The 15,382-nt window shown below is 50.9% G+C and overlaps 4 protein-coding genes across 4 annotated transcripts; all 4 read right to left on the bottom strand.

Annotated features, from left to right (window-relative positions):
- Positions 1–1,912: 1,912 nt before the first annotated feature.
- Positions 1,913–3,379, bottom strand: adB (adenylosuccinate synthase ADE12; the record flags this gene model as incomplete). The annotated part of the gene is made up of 4 exons (XM_022539976.1): positions 1,913–2,623; positions 2,674–3,125; positions 3,193–3,261; positions 3,337–3,379. The coding sequence occupies 4 exons, from the start codon at positions 3,377–3,379 to the stop codon at positions 1,913–1,915; spliced, it is 1,275 nt and encodes a 424-aa protein (XP_022404418.1).
- Positions 3,380–4,006: 627 nt separating this feature from the next.
- Positions 4,007–6,857, bottom strand: ASPGLDRAFT_32217 (DnaJ domain protein; the record flags this gene model as incomplete). Its single annotated transcript, XM_022544147.1, has 4 exons — positions 4,007–5,291; positions 5,344–5,412; positions 5,462–6,710; positions 6,761–6,857. 4 exons carry the CDS (start codon positions 6,855–6,857, stop codon positions 4,007–4,009), a joined length of 2,700 nt encoding a protein of 899 aa, XP_022404419.1.
- Positions 6,858–7,933: 1,076 nt separating this feature from the next.
- Positions 7,934–11,238, bottom strand: ASPGLDRAFT_118933 (Zn(II)2Cys6 transcription factor; the record flags this gene model as incomplete). The annotated part of the gene is made up of 3 exons (XM_022540002.1): positions 7,934–8,887; positions 8,933–8,985; positions 9,042–11,238. 3 exons carry the CDS (start codon positions 11,236–11,238, stop codon positions 7,934–7,936), a joined length of 3,204 nt encoding a protein of 1,067 aa, XP_022404420.1.
- A 1,312-nt stretch (positions 11,239–12,550) lies between these two features.
- Positions 12,551–14,998, bottom strand: ASPGLDRAFT_42795 (MFS transporter). The gene is made up of 3 exons (XM_022545670.1): positions 14,444–14,998; positions 13,517–14,390; positions 12,551–13,456 (listed from the first exon to the last, which is right to left on the bottom strand). Exons 1-3 carry the CDS (start codon positions 14,556–14,558, stop codon positions 12,661–12,663), a joined length of 1,785 nt encoding a protein of 594 aa, XP_022404421.1. The 5' UTR covers positions 14,559–14,998; the 3' UTR covers positions 12,551–12,660.
- Between the last annotated feature and the right edge of the window lie 384 nt (positions 14,999–15,382).

A 15,382-nucleotide genomic window follows, 5' to 3' on the forward strand; every position in this document is an offset into this window, starting at 1 on the left:
AAGGGTTTAAGCGAGGCTCAGTGACTGTCCATGCTCAGTGAATGTCTATGCTCCGTGACACGGATGACGGCTCGGCGCATCTGCGGGATTCTTTGTCCTGGGATGGTGTTCAATTGTGAAATCAAAAGCTGCTAGCTTCTCCGCCCATCTTGCCTGACACCTGTCTAATTTAGTGGTTGTCATGAAATAGCGCAGGTTGGCATGGTCTGACAAGATAACTACCAGGTGCTGTACACCTTCAAGGTAGTGCCTCTAGTGTTTAAATGACTTAACAATGGCTAATAGTTCTTTATCATGCATGTGATAACGTGCTTCTGCGCCCTGGAATTTTCTTGACCAGAAGGCGACAGGATGCCACTGTCCATCTTCTTGGAGCTGGGTGTATACCCCGGCCATGGCGAAGTCAGAAGCATCTGGTTCAATGCGGTTCTGTCACATGGGGTCTGTCACAACCTGGCTTCTCTCGTATCGTAACCTAGGGTTCTAGTTAGCTAAGTCTCAGTTGGGGGCACTCACCTGAGTGTCCTTCGTCGTCGTCGTTATATCGATAATGACCCCTAGGGTCTAAGTCGTAATGCGCCGCGTGGTATATCGCCCCAGTAAGGCTCCGTAAAGAATGCGCTGCTTGGTATATCGCCCCAGCCAGGCTCCGTAAACAAGTAATCCGATAAAGGTGACGAAGTAGAGAAACAAGGCCAACCGAGCACGTATGCTGGGTTGTTGGATAAGTGCTGACGAGTCTGAACTAGAAAGGTACCAATGTCATTGACGAGAAAAACAATCGCGAAGAACTAAACTAAGTACATGAATGAGTGTCCTTATATATCCTTCGCTTCATATACCATTCGAACTACCCTCTCGATGGTAGTCGTGATGGTAGCCGTATACCATCTACCAATGCCAAGTCATGGTATATGGTAGTCAAGTCACGTGTCGTGCTGATCGGTTGTTATCTTATTCCTGAGTGACTTTCCTTGTTCCTTCCTGCATTCCATCGTGGCTTATCACCCAATGATTCTGCCTTGACTCCCCGCATAGTCACGTGAGACTGATGTGGCTAAGTCTGTAACAACCTGGTCGGCAAGGATAACATCATCAGTTGCAGTATTATATTGATGTAAAACTTGCTCATTTTGATCATCAAATAATTCTGGTTCAAAAATAGAATCCTGCCCACTAGATGAATCAAGATCAATGATCTCATTGATTGTAGTAGTATCATGTTGGAGGTAATCATAAATATTGATGGTCGCCATAATGGCGAGAACTAGTTGTGAAAATTTTGTACGGTATGTTACAGTGCATTAAAACCAGGGTGAGCCAAGCACCTATATACAAAGTCACGCGCGCCAAGAGCCCCACTTTAGGGGTGAGCTGAGATTTTAGTAGGGTGAGCTGGGCTGCAATCTGGGTAGCTCTGGAATGCTTCGGGAGCTCCCGGAGTAAGCTGGGACTCTTGAGGTGCGTGTCCCGGAGCGTTGAAGGACGTTCCCTGATCACTCAGGGAGTAGTCACGTGAGACCCTCATAAAAGCGGCGGGACCCGTAATAGGAAATTCAGAGTCGCTCGCAGAAAAATGTTACAGTTATCCACTACTTGTGCAAAATAAAGAGGGATGGGCAACTCAGAGTGCACGTGACTGATCACTGAGCGCGCCCTGAGTAGGCCCTGAGTAGGCCCTGAGTGCTCACTGAGTGCTCACTGAGTACCGACCTGTGATAGAAAATACTCACTGAGCAAGCCACTGAGCACCCTCATAGAAGCGGCGGCATCCGGAAGGGGAAAGTCACGGTCGCTCTAGAAAATCAAGTTCGTATAGGAACATACATACACAAAGATGAAAACAGTAACAGAGCCCCCTCATACTCTATCTCTTCTTTTACTTTTCACCATGACGCAGGACAGCAAGTGTTTAGTCCCGAACAATCATGTGATCCCGAGAAGGACCAGTACCGATGTACTTGACAGGAACACCGCCGAGACCCTGCTCAATGAACCGAATGTAGGCCTGCGCGTTAGGCGGCAGCTCCTCGTACTTCATCGCGCCCATGGTGTTGCTCTTCCAGCCCGGCAGAGTGACGTACTCAACCTGGACCTTCTCGAGCTCCTCCGCGCTAGCGGGGAACGAGTTGTCAACGCGCGTGCCATCGGGCAGGATGTACGCAACGCCGACCTTGATCTCGTCAAAGTCGTCGAGGATGTCGAGCTTGGTCAGGTTCAGCGCGGTGTAGTGGTTGATGGCCTGGGAGTAGCGGCAGAGAACGAGGTCGAACCAGCCGCAGCGGCGGCGACGGCCGGTGGTCACGCCGAATTCGCGACCGGCGCTTTGCAGCTTGTCACCGTGTTCGTTGAGCTGTTCGGTGGGGAAGGGGCCAGAACCGACACGGGTGGTGTAGGCCTTGACGACGCCGACGATGTGGGTGATGCGGGTGGGGTTCAGGGAGAGACCCTGGATGGCACCGCCGAGGCCGGTGGACGAGGAGGTGACGTAGGGGTAGGTGCCGTGGTCGAGGTCGAGCATGAGCGCGTTGGCACCCTCAACCAAGGTGTTGGGGGCGTTCTTGTACTCTTGCAGGAAGGTGAGCTGGTCGACGACATAGGGCTTCAGGATCTTGCGGAATTCCTATCCTCTGTTAATCCCTCATTCCCAAACCCAAGAAGCGGAAAACAAACCTTGAAAAGCGCAATCTCATCCTCAACATTATACTCCAACTCCCCAAACCTCGCGCGATAACTCGCATCCAACGTCCTCAACTTGCGTTCAAAAAGCGCCTCATCGAGAATCTCACCAACCCGCACACCCCTCCGCGATGCCTTATCACTATAGCAAGGCCCAATACCTTTACCCGTCGTACCAACCTTGCGGCCACCCAGCTTCGCCTCCTCAAGACCGTCCACAACAGAGTGCAGGTTAAAGCAGACGTGGGCGCGGTCGGAGATGAAGATGCGCTTGCCGGCGGAGGTCAGACCCTTCTCCTCCAGGGCGGCCAGTTCCTTGAAGAAGCTGGGGACGTGCACAACGGTGCCGGCGCCGATCAGGTTGACGCACTTGGGGGAGACAAGGCCGGAGGGGAGGATGTGGAAGTCGTAGGTGATGTTTTCGTGGACGATGGTGTGGCCGGCGTCTGTTCAGGAAAATTAAGGTCAACACCGGCCTTGGACGTCCTCTTCAGGTGTAGGGTATGAACTTACTGTGACCACCAGCGGCACGAGCGCAGAGAGTAGCCTCCTGCGACAGCATGTCTGTAATCTTCCCCTTCCCTGTATATCGTCAGCATCATTCCTTTACTTCCCGTACAAGACTCATCGAGTCAATCCCCCATATAGATCACTCACCTTCATCACCCCATTGCGAACCAAGAACAATCGTAATCCCCATGATTCCAGATAGACACAATCACTTCAATTCAATTCAATTAATTCAGAAGGGAAAAAAAAAAAAAAAAAAGAAAACCTCAAAAGGTACGGAGCGGCAGCGAAACCTCGCAACCGTCAAATCAACCAAAGGCAAAAGAAACCCGCGATCGGTTGTTCTTTGCGGAGGAAGATGTGGTTATATTGTCTGCCCCGCTGGCCCGATGACTCAGCCCGGGCACGGATGGTGTAACTATCTTACTGTATTTTACGTTGCGGTGAGGTCGGACCACGGAAAGAGGGAAATATTACGGTATAGATATTGTCACAGCGGGGTTCGTGCGTGGGGCCTGCCGTTTTCGGGATATCACTGCCTGGGGCAGAATGATATACCGGTGTCGGAAACGGGTAGGGTTAGGTTAGGGCTTCATCGCCTGATAGACTTCATTTCAAGAACTGTACAGAGTAGATGGAAAGAGAAATAGAATAATTCTATTATACTTATGGGTATTCATAATACACCACTCAACACAACCACCCAGACCAGACATAACCAACGCCAGCCAATGCCAATCCCAAACGTATGCAAATGCAACAACCAGACCAAAACCCCAACACTTTTAACAATACCAATAAGAATAATAATAAACCCTCACACCAACTTCCCCCCACTCAAAATCCACTCGCGCAACTCCCCCAACTCAAATATACACTCCCGGTGCAATTCACAAGCCACATCCCAATGCTTCCGGACCTTAACGTCTTCTTCGATCGCGCGCAGATACGCAGTGTATCCTCCCTTGGCGCTTCCCGGTAGCAGATCGTCAACGCCATCCTCGTTATCAGGGTCGTTGTTATCTTCAGCATCCGAGTCATCTTGGTTGATGTTGAGTCGGGACGAGTCGCCAACTGCACTGATCCATCCAGGCGCCAGACCAGTTTCATTGGCTTCCTGGCGAGCATTGAAATGGCGTAGCATCCGGCGGTTAAATTCGTTCCATTCGCGCATGTACGCCATCATTTCGGCCTCGTATCGTTCCCATGCTGGGCGAGGGAGCACCAGTTGAGTTCCGATACCGAGCGAGCTCAGGGCTGGACGGCGTGGTCGCTTGGGCGGATTCGGACAGGCTAGTTCGCGAGGACGGACGTCGCGTGCAGTTGTCCTTGGGGCTTTGGCGCGCGATTCAAAGGGAAGGGTCACGCTGATATCTTGCAGGTCGTCGATTCCTCCCTTTGAGCTAATAAACGGCGCTGCATCTGTGAGGTCCTTCAGGTTGAAATCCTTGGAATCGGGTTCCTTGGTCTTGCCAACATTGGCTGATGCTTGTGGTTTCGATGGCTGCTTGTTCGCAGGTGCTGGTGGTGCAGTAGTCGGCTTGGCAGGGGTATCATCATCCAGATCCATAGCTTCACCCCCCTCATCCACCTTTCCTGACTGCTGTTCAAGGTTATCCTCCGCGGCTGCTTCAGCTTCTTCAGCTTCAGTCGCAACACTCGCAGGCTGCGGCGTCGGCCGTGTCTTAGAAGCCGCCGTCCTCATATGTTTCTTGGGGCTCCTTGCACGAGCAGCATTGGCCTGGGTTTGTTTCCCTTCGTTCTTCGGTGCGGCCCAGGACATATTTTTAAACTGCTCGACCCAGTCGTCTGCTGAGAACTTGGCTCCGGCAAATGGAGTAGGTTGCTGTTGAGCGGCTGACCCTGAGCGAGAGGAGTTTTGATCCTGATCCGAAGGGCCTGCTGACTGTCGCGCCCATGAAGCTGAGTTTCGGGTCGTTGGCCGTCCACGAGTATTGGGGCTTTGTGCTGCTCGAGTCGTATCCGGTTCCGATGGTTTTGGCATGAAGAACCCGAACCAGCCCTCTTGAGAAGCATCTTGCCAGTCTTTTGCAGAGAATTCCTGTCTCAGGTTCCCATGGCTACTACTTTTAGATTGGCTCCTATAGAAACAGTAAGACGGTGAACAACTACCAATTAAAGGGAAGAACGTACGGATCCATCTCAGGCTGAAAGTTAGCCGACGCAAAAGTCCCAGCAAATGGATTCCTAGGAGCAGCAGCACTATCCGAATCATGTCCTTTTGAGGTAGTCCCAGTTAGTACAGCGATACGCGTTATCGTAAATAGGGTTCGGTCTCCGATAGTCATAGCGGTTGTCCCAGGGGTGATGGTTGTGAGGATGGTTTTGGTAGTAGTGGTAGTAGTAGGACTGATAGTAGCCAGGACCAGGGCCACGGAAGACCGTCTGGGTGGGAAAGAATTGCTCACCAGTTCCGGAACTCCAGTCCCGCGGGTCGGCCGGTTTCTGATAATGAGGTCGACGCATTCTGCTCTTTGGGGTTGCCTTGGGTTTGTGCGATGGCGATGGTACGTTCCTTTCATATGGGTCGTCGGTGTCGGTGTCGTCGTCGTCGGCATCACTTGAGCTCGTAGAAGGCGCGTAACCCCGGTTCCTATTCGTCTTCAGATGAGAAGGGCTGACACTCCGATGCCTGCTTGCTTCCGATGGTGGCGGTGTCGGGCTGGGTGGGTTGGTCCGCGAAGCACGACTAGTACCATCACGTCCGAGCCATGCACTGGAGAAGAACGTCTTCTCTCCACTAGCGCCGGCATACTGATTCCTGGCTCGTTCCTCTGGGCCATCCGCTCTCTTGGCGGTAGGCGAAGGAACAGAGTGATCGAAAAAGTAGCCTGAGTGTCGCGAATCCCGGGGCGTGCTCGCGTAGGCGGAAGTGTTTGCAGCCATCGGCTCATCACCACCCGCGGTCCCCGGTGCAAACCCGTTCTTCCTCCTACTTGATTGAGCACGAGTCGTCCCAGCACCCTCTGTCGGCTTGGCCGATGTCTTGAAGTACTCATAGGCCGACTTGGTTCTCGGTGTGGCGGTGGATGCACCACCATTGGCTTTGGCTGTACCCGATCGACCAGTTTTGGGGTCAAAACTTGACCAGCCAGTCGCGTTCGGGCTACCGTTCTTCATACCCTGGAATCCGCGAAAAGCGTCGGCCCGAGTCTGTCCATCATCCTTCTTCCCCCATGATTGCTGAGGAGCTGCCTTGGCATAGCTAGAGTATCTTTGGGCGCCGGCCGACGGTCCATGGTTCGCTTGTTGCCCACGCGCAGAGAATGGTTGCGATTTCGCAGAGGCGCCAGAACTGTGACTGGCAGGGGTCCTCCGTGAAGTATTCGCTCTTGCGTGCGCAGCGTACTGTCTACCATATCCAGCGCGTAACCGATCCGTATCATACCTCAATCGGTGTTGAGGATCACTGAGGATTTCATGTGCCGCTTGGATTGCCTGGAACTTGGCGATGAATTCGACTTCTTTCCCGGGATTCCTATCGGGGTGATATCTCAGAGCTGCATCAGTTAGCCAATATTCACATAAATTCAAGCACGTAAAATCCCACCTAGCTTTCTAAACTGCTTTTTAACATCCTCCGATTCCGCACTGGGCCCAAGGCCCAAATCCGCATAATAATCCCTCCTCACGTCCGCTTTCACCATTATGAAGACGTAGTCTCAGATATTCTGAGTCGTTGACGTATCCAGCAATAAATAATAAAACGATCGAGTCGCAAGTCGCACACGACCTGTCACGGCAGGTCGAGATTAAAGCACGTATCGTGTCATTCGACGAGTGGGTGTAGTCGTATATAATATCAATTCGAACACTCAGCAGATATACCGGCGCAGAAAACGAGACTTTCTTCCGCCGTCGACAGGGCTATCAACATGATATTTCCCGATCAGGGACTGGTTGTATGTAGTTGGGATGTTCGTGAGAGGTTCGTATCCGGTCAGTGGTCGGTGGTCGGTTGCCGTGGGGTAAGTTGCGCAGTCAAGGAAAGGCGATCGGGGAGACGCAGGAACAGTACTGCCCAGAGCAAACGGAGAAAAGAAAGAAATAGACGAGAGAGATATAGTCTACAGGGATCCAGAATAATCAGTCTTGAAAACTGACGCAAAGCAAACGCCGCAGAAGCAGAGTAAATAATGACAGCAGACAGTGGACAGAGATCTTACCACAGCGTTTTATCCCCCAACAACTCACACCTCCAAAAGAAAAGAAAGACGGTTCGCAAAAAGCGCGAACACAATAAGTTAAGTGTTAAGTGTGCGTTGTCTAGAACCAGTTGGAAGGCTGTATTGGTTGGTTGTTGTTTTGTTGTTGTTTCGTTGCTGGTCAGAAAGAATTTGGGCTTGTTTGGTTTGTTTTGCTTTGCTTTCTTTCCCCCTCTCCTCCTCCTCCTCCTCCTCCTCCTCCTCCTCCTCCTCCTCCACTTTACACCCTCCACTTCCAGACTCGGCGGTCGAATTATGGCCGGTTGCTGCCCAATGCGTTGGCCTCGTTTTAACTAGCAGGGGGTAGTACTTGGGTGTACTTGTTGGTATATAGAGTTGGTTAGGTTGGTTGGGTATACATAGGTACCTGGTTATTTCTGCAGCTATGATACACAATGGGTACACGCAAAGGGTCCATGAGATCATATCTTTTATTTTAACATCATTTCTCGCATGACCAACCAACAGCCTTGAATAAATACATGTGACTGAAAAGAAAATTCTGGAGTATGACGGCCCTATCCATCTGTCCCTGTGGTAGGCCCTGCCCCAGCACCGCCAGATCCAGACCCCCCAAAAAAGAACCCCTCCAGCATATCATAATTCGCATTCTCGCTCCAATCATGCTGAAAGTCAACTGCCATTCCGAAGCCCAGATCAATCCCTACACTATGTCCGACACCGGGCCCCAGGGACGGCATGGTCGCATCATAATCTGGGTTACCGTCAAGCCCCAGGGCCAACTGACTGTCGGGATCAAAATCCAAGAGATCCATGCTCATTCCTGCATCCTGGTCTGGGGTGAGCAGTGGCTTCTGATTGGGGTTATTCGTGGTCATGCGGTCAGGGGACGTGCCCTGTTGTAATGAGTTGGTGTAATACTGCTGCTGCGGCGGCGGCGGCTGCTGAGGTGAAAAAGGATAATCCTCGTAGTTACCAGTATATTCCATAGACGCCGCTCGTTGGTGAGGCGCTGGTACTCGCGATGTTTGTTCTGGCACCACACCTGCCGGTGACAATTCAGAGTATCCTCGCGCTCGAGTCGAATGAGGCTGCATCGAGTTCCTTGTGTTACGATCAGACCGCTCCTGAGCGACGGTGCTGATATCACCACCAAACAAGTCTTCCATGTTCATATCGAATCGAGGTATTGGTCGTTGGCGCGCCTGCGCCTGTGTTTGCGTCTGCCTTCGTGATCCCGGTACTCTCTGCCGCTGGCCCATAGGATGATATCGTCGCGAATACCGTGGTCCACGATACAAACCACCAACGGGCTGTGGTGCGTTGGCTCGAGAATGCCGGGATAGGTCGACCTGGGGTCCAAATCTGGTAGTCGATAGAGACATTTGCACCGTGGCTTTGCTCATTCGTTCGAATGCGTCCCGACATGCTTCTGCAGGTGGACACTTGTGCATCAGGTCGCCTAAAACCGATGTAGCTGCAAGGACGGTAAAATCTACCTCATCGAGGGTCTACACAATTAGCAGCAGTTCAGGTAAGATAGAAATGTAACTTACCAAGCGACTTCGAACCCACGGCGAGTGCCAGATCGCATACAAAAACGATATCCCTGTACAATAAGCGTAAGCAACGGACACGACATGAGCAGGGCTAGGAGTAACATACCAGCCATGAAAATATGATGCGTAGCCAAATACGTATAATTCACAAGTCTCAGCCGATGCATCGATCGATAAATCCTAATAACCTTCTGGCCAGCCTCAGCAACCTTGTAATAAATCTCATCTTCATTCTCCGCATCATCGATATTCGAAAACGACGGACTCGAGACATCCTCTGCCGGTATAAGCTCTCCAGCTAACTCAGCAGGAGCTGTCAAGCACTGCTGATACAGCATAATCACGGCTTGCCAGTAGTTCAACTCCAGGAACTCAACGGGGAATCTTACCCCCATCTCCTGGTGTTTAGGAGCAGTCTCCTTCCACTCGACGAGTCGGTGATTCATGTCTATTCGCCATGAGCGGAGGGAGTCGAAGCCCTGGAGGAACGGGGATGGTAGGTCAGAACGGGTGAAAACGTTGGCAGAATGCGGAAGTCGTTGTCGGGCGAAGCGCGCTTGTTGGTACTGGAGGACGTCTTGAATTTCTGATTGCAGAACGCGCAGCTTAAAGTAATGCTGTGCTGCATGTTTATAACTCGGTGCTCCTTCAGGAGGCGTCACAATCCCTGACTTGGTAATGTACTTGTCCTCCAACAAGGACGGGAACTCGGTGCTGATAGCCTGGTCGCTGATTCCAAACGGACGGCCAACACAACAGCCAACAAGTCTGTCAAAGCTATACACGCACCACCAGAGTCGACGTCGTAGATCGCGCACCCATTCGCGACGTCCACGCTCGCGGGTATTGATACGCAACTTGGCTCCGTCCTCACCCTTGACTGGCGGACGGTCAACGCCTTCTTGTCCGACGTAGTCAACTCCGGTGCCATCTTCGTAGTGTAGACCCAGGTCAACAGCCAGTCTCATAGCCACTCCGACAATATACCAAAGACCCGGAGCGACGGGACGAAGTAGGGCAAAGCTAGCCAGGAGAAGCACGGCCTGCAGTTCTTCCAACCCACCGAAACCGTCGTTTGTCGCGGAACTATCCAGGAAAGATTCCAGGTGCACAACTGCCGACGCATGATATTCTTCTGGTTGACATTGGTGGTCTGGCAGCTTTTGTCTCTTTGGCGTAGATGACGCCCGTGGTCTGCCACTTCCTTGCTCGTCATCTTCCGGGACACTTTTATCTTCGAATATTATCCCCGCGCCGATAGCAAACACAATATTAAGAGTATATAAACTTCGGGGAGAACGACTCTTCTCATCGACCGCGTACGTGCGGTCCAGAAGTTCCATAAAATCAGCCCTATGGAGGATGGGCATTTGCGGATTTGCGTGCTCAAAGTATAAATCGACCAACTTCTCTGCCAGCTCACGCTGCGGAAATGTCGCGCACTTCATCATCGGCCTTGTCTGTAATCCAAAGAAAGAGTCTCGCATGGTACTCGTGCCTGTGCCAGTGGCACTATGGGGGAGACGCTCACTTGGGCGCATAGGGCCACGCTCTGACGCATTCCCCGAGACGGAGGATTTGACCGCAGCAAAAACCACCCGAGCGAAGGATATACCAGATGTAGACCCGAGATATCGTGGATCAGATGTCCCTTGCACTGAGACCATCCCGATGTTAGATACTAGGTTATGTATCTTCCAATGATCATCTTTGTCGTCGTCCCGACTTCTGTCAGCATCTGCCCTCCCATCTTCCCGATTTTCTTGATGTTTCAACATCAATCTGCCCTTGTCCTCCGGCGAGACATCTCCCCCACGCAGAATATCCCCACCATGCGCTTCGCCTTCATCCTCCGCATGAACAGCCATCTCCTCCCCAAAAGCCACCGCATCCATGTACTCCACACCCCTCTCCCTCAACACCCTCTCCAGATACTCCACACGCGCCTCGAGAAAGTACACATAGCTTCGTGGGATCTCACGCTTCGTAATCGGATCATATCCCACACAGGGCACCCCAGCCTTCTCACACGACTGACAACGAGGAAGACGCTGATCGCAGCGGTTCTTGCGGATTCGACATCGATGACAGGCGGAAACGTTACGGAACGCAGAAGAACTGGTATGTGCCGATGCTGACGGCGCAGGCGCAGGCCCATCCGGCGAGGACTGTCGGCGAGGATTCTGGGATGTTGTGACACGGTTCTGGACTGGGACTGGGGTTGAGTCCATCTCAGCAGCGAGAATATGCGATCGTTTCCTCCCCACCGGCATTGGCGTGACTGGTGAAGTGGCGTTGAGCATCACGGATTATACGGCGTTCGTGTTCGTTCAATCAGTGCTAAACCAGGATCATGTCTTGCGAGTCGACAGTTGCGCAAGCAAAGACATGCAGTCACCATTCATCCCAGCATCCAGGCTAGCTAGCGGTATTCCTTGTATCGGTATCGGTAATCAAAGAGCAAATAATAATGCAACCTGGTGTCCTTGTACTTGTATTCGATTCGTCGAGTCGCAGGGCATAGTATTATCGGAAAGCACAAAGTCACCGGACAATTCAGCGAATGCCTGTCGGGCTGACGGGCACAACGTGGGATCTGAGGAAGGCAGAGGAGAGGAGGAAGAAGGAGAAGAAGAAAGCATCGACTTGAAGCACAGGCGAACCGGAATATTCGGGGATATTCCTTTTGTCGAAAAAGCTTAGTGTACGTGCTCTGACACTGACAAGCCCGTATCGGTCACTATCAATCAATCACGATTAGTTATGATAAGGCTGTCAATTTTCAGATTTAGGGGACAAACCATACCTCGTTCAATATCCATCAAAACTCCTCGATTGGCAAGAAGTCAGTCAGCAAGTGCGAAGCAGCGCAGGCATGGTCAATTGAACGCAGGGAACTTCTGCTCCTGTAGCCAAGTGGGATGTACTGATGCCTGTATTAATTACAGTATCATACCCGATAACCCGTTTGACAGGCGGATAACGGCGGTTCCGATTGGGCCGATAAGAACTGTCAGGTACAGCCTGTAACCGAGGCTTTCAACTCCGGATTGGAACACTAAGGGTTCTTCGCTATATATGAGCTAGAGTACGGAGTTGAGAATGTAGTGTTGATCGCCTGATGGGAGCATGGATTGCATCTTCTTGACTGCGTATGTGCAAGTACACAAGAAGAGTTCAAAGGACTGTACTGTATCACATACCCCGCATGTGTCACGTGGGGTACGTACTTGGATGTTTACAATTGTTTACGCATAGAAATCAAGTAGAACCAAATCAGGAGAATCTTCCCCTCATATCCCATTGCATGCAAAGTAAAGACTTGTTGTCCAGATAAATAAAAAAAGAGATGGGTAATATGTAATGACAAAAAAGCCTCCCAGATGCATGAGTATCATCGCAGAAAATGTCCAACCCAACAAAATGCCTGTAAATAAAAAAGAAAACGAGAGAAATGAGCAAGCTTCATGCTTTTTGTGAATAATGCATCCAGTCTATAAACTGCGCCACCCAAGCTTGGAAAAAAAATCATCATGGTCTAAACGAACGAACAAAAACAAAACAAAACAAAAAAAAAAAAAAAAAAAAAAAAAAAAAAAAAAAAAAAAAAAAAACCGACCGAGGAATATGCAAAACTGGCTATGATCAAAACGCAAAAATGCCTCCAAATGTAGATATGAGATAGTGAAAAATGCAAAATGAAATAAAGAGAAAAGAAACGAAAGTTAAGCTTCCACTGAGCGTGGTGGCTCAGGAACATCCAGCTTCATGTTCATGTTGGCAAGATCGAAATCATCGAGGCTGGTGCGGGTAGGAGAGAGGAGTCTCTGTTCCTCCTCCGGTTTAGCGTCTTCCTTGCCAGCGTGAAAGAACGAGTTTTGGAATTGAGTCTTGGAGTCGTGGTGTCCGACCTTCTCCTCGGGCTGCGGGGTGCTTTCCTTGGGGTCGGTCTCTTCCATCCAGAAACTCTGGATGGCACCGATCACACAGACGATGCCACAAGCCCACCAGGCGAGCACGGAATAGTGGCTCTCGAGACCCTTGGAGTGGAGGAAACCAGTGACTGTAGGTCCGAAAGCACGGCTCAGACTGGCGGTGGACGCGGCCACACCGTTGATGGAACCGAGCACCTTGGAAGAGGGAGCAGCATTGGCGAGGAGAATGGCAGTTGCGGGGAAGGCCATGACATGGAAGGTGATCTTGCTGATCAATGCAACATAGGCTGCGGCCATCTGAAGCTTTGCGGGGAGAAGGATGAGATAAGGCACAATCAGGTAGAGAGGAGGCCAGACGCAGAGGACGAAGCGGAAGGTTCGGAGGGTGCCAAAGTTTCGCACGACAAAGGGGAAGAGCCAAAGCTGGGCGATCATGGAATACACTCCCTGGACAGCGAGCATGAAACCGATGGTCTTGGTCTGGAGACCCAAGCCGCCGGTGAACTGGAAGGGGAGGGCAACATTATCGTCGGATTTGGGTGTGCTGAGGAAGACGGGCATCAGTTGGTCGAACGAAACACTGTGGCTGTTGGAGTTGTTAGCGAACCAGTTCGAAACAGTTGGGTACCAAAGGGTGAACACTTACTATGCAAGAATTCCGTAGGCGATGATGTTGAAAACGACCTGCTTGGTGAATGCCTTGGGTGTCTCCTCCTTCTTGAGTTGTCCCTCAATGTCGTCATTGTTGGACATGACAGGGCCCAAGCGGGGAGTGGATTCGTTGCTTCTGTACTCCGGTGGGGGCACGTCAAAGTAGTCCTCGTTGTCGGAGATATTCTCTTCCTCTGATAGCTGCACGCCCGAGCCCCAGAATTTGCCAACGAGCCAATGCCCAAGCTGGAGACCAAGGTCCCGCCGGAGTTTCTTCTCAGGATGGGTCTCCTCCAAGAAGAGAAAACCGACGACGATTCCAAAGACAAGGACGACAACGCAGACGATGTTGGGCAGCAGGAACGGAAATTGGTCGAAAATGGTACCGCGCTGGAACAACCACGGGTAACTCACGCATGGCTGTGCCAACGCACCGCCCATCGCGGGGCCAACGATAGATCCCAAGCACCAGACGAATGGCATGATGGAATAGGCCCGGGGTTGATGCTCCTTGACCGTGACAATTTCCGCTACCGTCGTCTGCAGGACACCGATGTTGCCGTTCAACAGACCGCCCAGCGCGCGCGCAATCATGGCGGTAGCTAGGTTGGGAGCGAAACCAAAGACGATCATACTGATGGCCGTGCCAATCAGACCCATGATCAGGACGGGCTTGCGACCAATCTTGTCGCTCATCCGGCCCCAAAACATACCAGCAGAGAACTCCGCGAAAGTGAAGGACGAAGTAATCATGCCGGCATAGAGGGCGATTTTGCGATCATTATCTGTCACGTGGAACGACTCGACCATGTGATAGACATAAGGGAAGATGGACATGAAAGCGATTGGTTCGCAGATGCGACAGAGCGCTGTTTGGTCAGTAAACATGCGAGTATAGTATAAGGCTGATCAGTGAACATACCTAGTACGAAAAGCTGGCGCACTGGGAAGGTCGACCAATCATCTTTGCTGTTGCCGGCGCTGCCCTTCTCACCAGCCTGTCGCCGGTTTTTTAAACACGAAGGCTTCTTGAACATCTTGTCGAGTGTGTAAATTTTATGGATTTTAGACGAAGGAGTGAAAATCCGGGGTTAGAAAGAGGAGAAAAGGAATGACTTCTATCCTGTCAAAGGACGAGTCCAGGGTTTTTCGCAAAGGAATGTAATTTCAGGGTTCGCCAAATTCTCCGTTGTTGCAGAAGGGAGGGAAAGGACCGAATTATGATGAAGAAGAGGATGTTGACCGTTAAAGGGGTTTCAGCATATCCTCCCTTGGTGATTTTTTCTTTTCTGTTCGGTTTTTCGAAGGGTGGTTGTTGTATCACCGAAGTGTATGTGGTAGTGGTAGGAGAGCAAGTCGAATTGATCCGCAACCGGTAGTAAAAGTCGCAATTGACAGACTCAAGTAGTCACCGGATATAGTAGAAGAATGAAGAGAGGAATGGGAAGATAAAAAGAAGAGAGTAAGGAAGGGGGAGGAAGTACGGAGTAGTAGTAGGTGTAGTAGGTGTAGTAGAAGTAGTAGGAGTACTTAGTAGAGGGAGGATAATGAAAAAGTATGCAAGGGAACTGCAGGAAATAAGATAAAATGCCAGCAAATCTCAAGAGGGAAGAAGAGAGAGAGGATCGTTAATGGGAATAAAATAATAATGATTCAGAGTCAGAGGGAAGGGAAGGGGATATATAGAGAGAGAGTCGGAGCCAGAGGTATCAACGGACTGTCATGCCAATTGGATCCATAACGGACAACCCTGTGAGATGTGATCAGGCCGAAATAATTACTGAAAAAAATAAAATAACATAAAAAAATAAAATAAAATAAAAAATCAAACGTCAACGGTTCACCACATTTTTTTTTTTTT

Source organism: Aspergillus glaucus, assembly GCF_001890805.1.
Source record: "Aspergillus glaucus CBS 516.65 unplaced genomic scaffold ASPGLscaffold_3, whole genome shotgun sequence".
NCBI lineage: Eukaryota > Fungi > Ascomycota > Eurotiomycetes > Eurotiales > Aspergillaceae > Aspergillus > Aspergillus glaucus.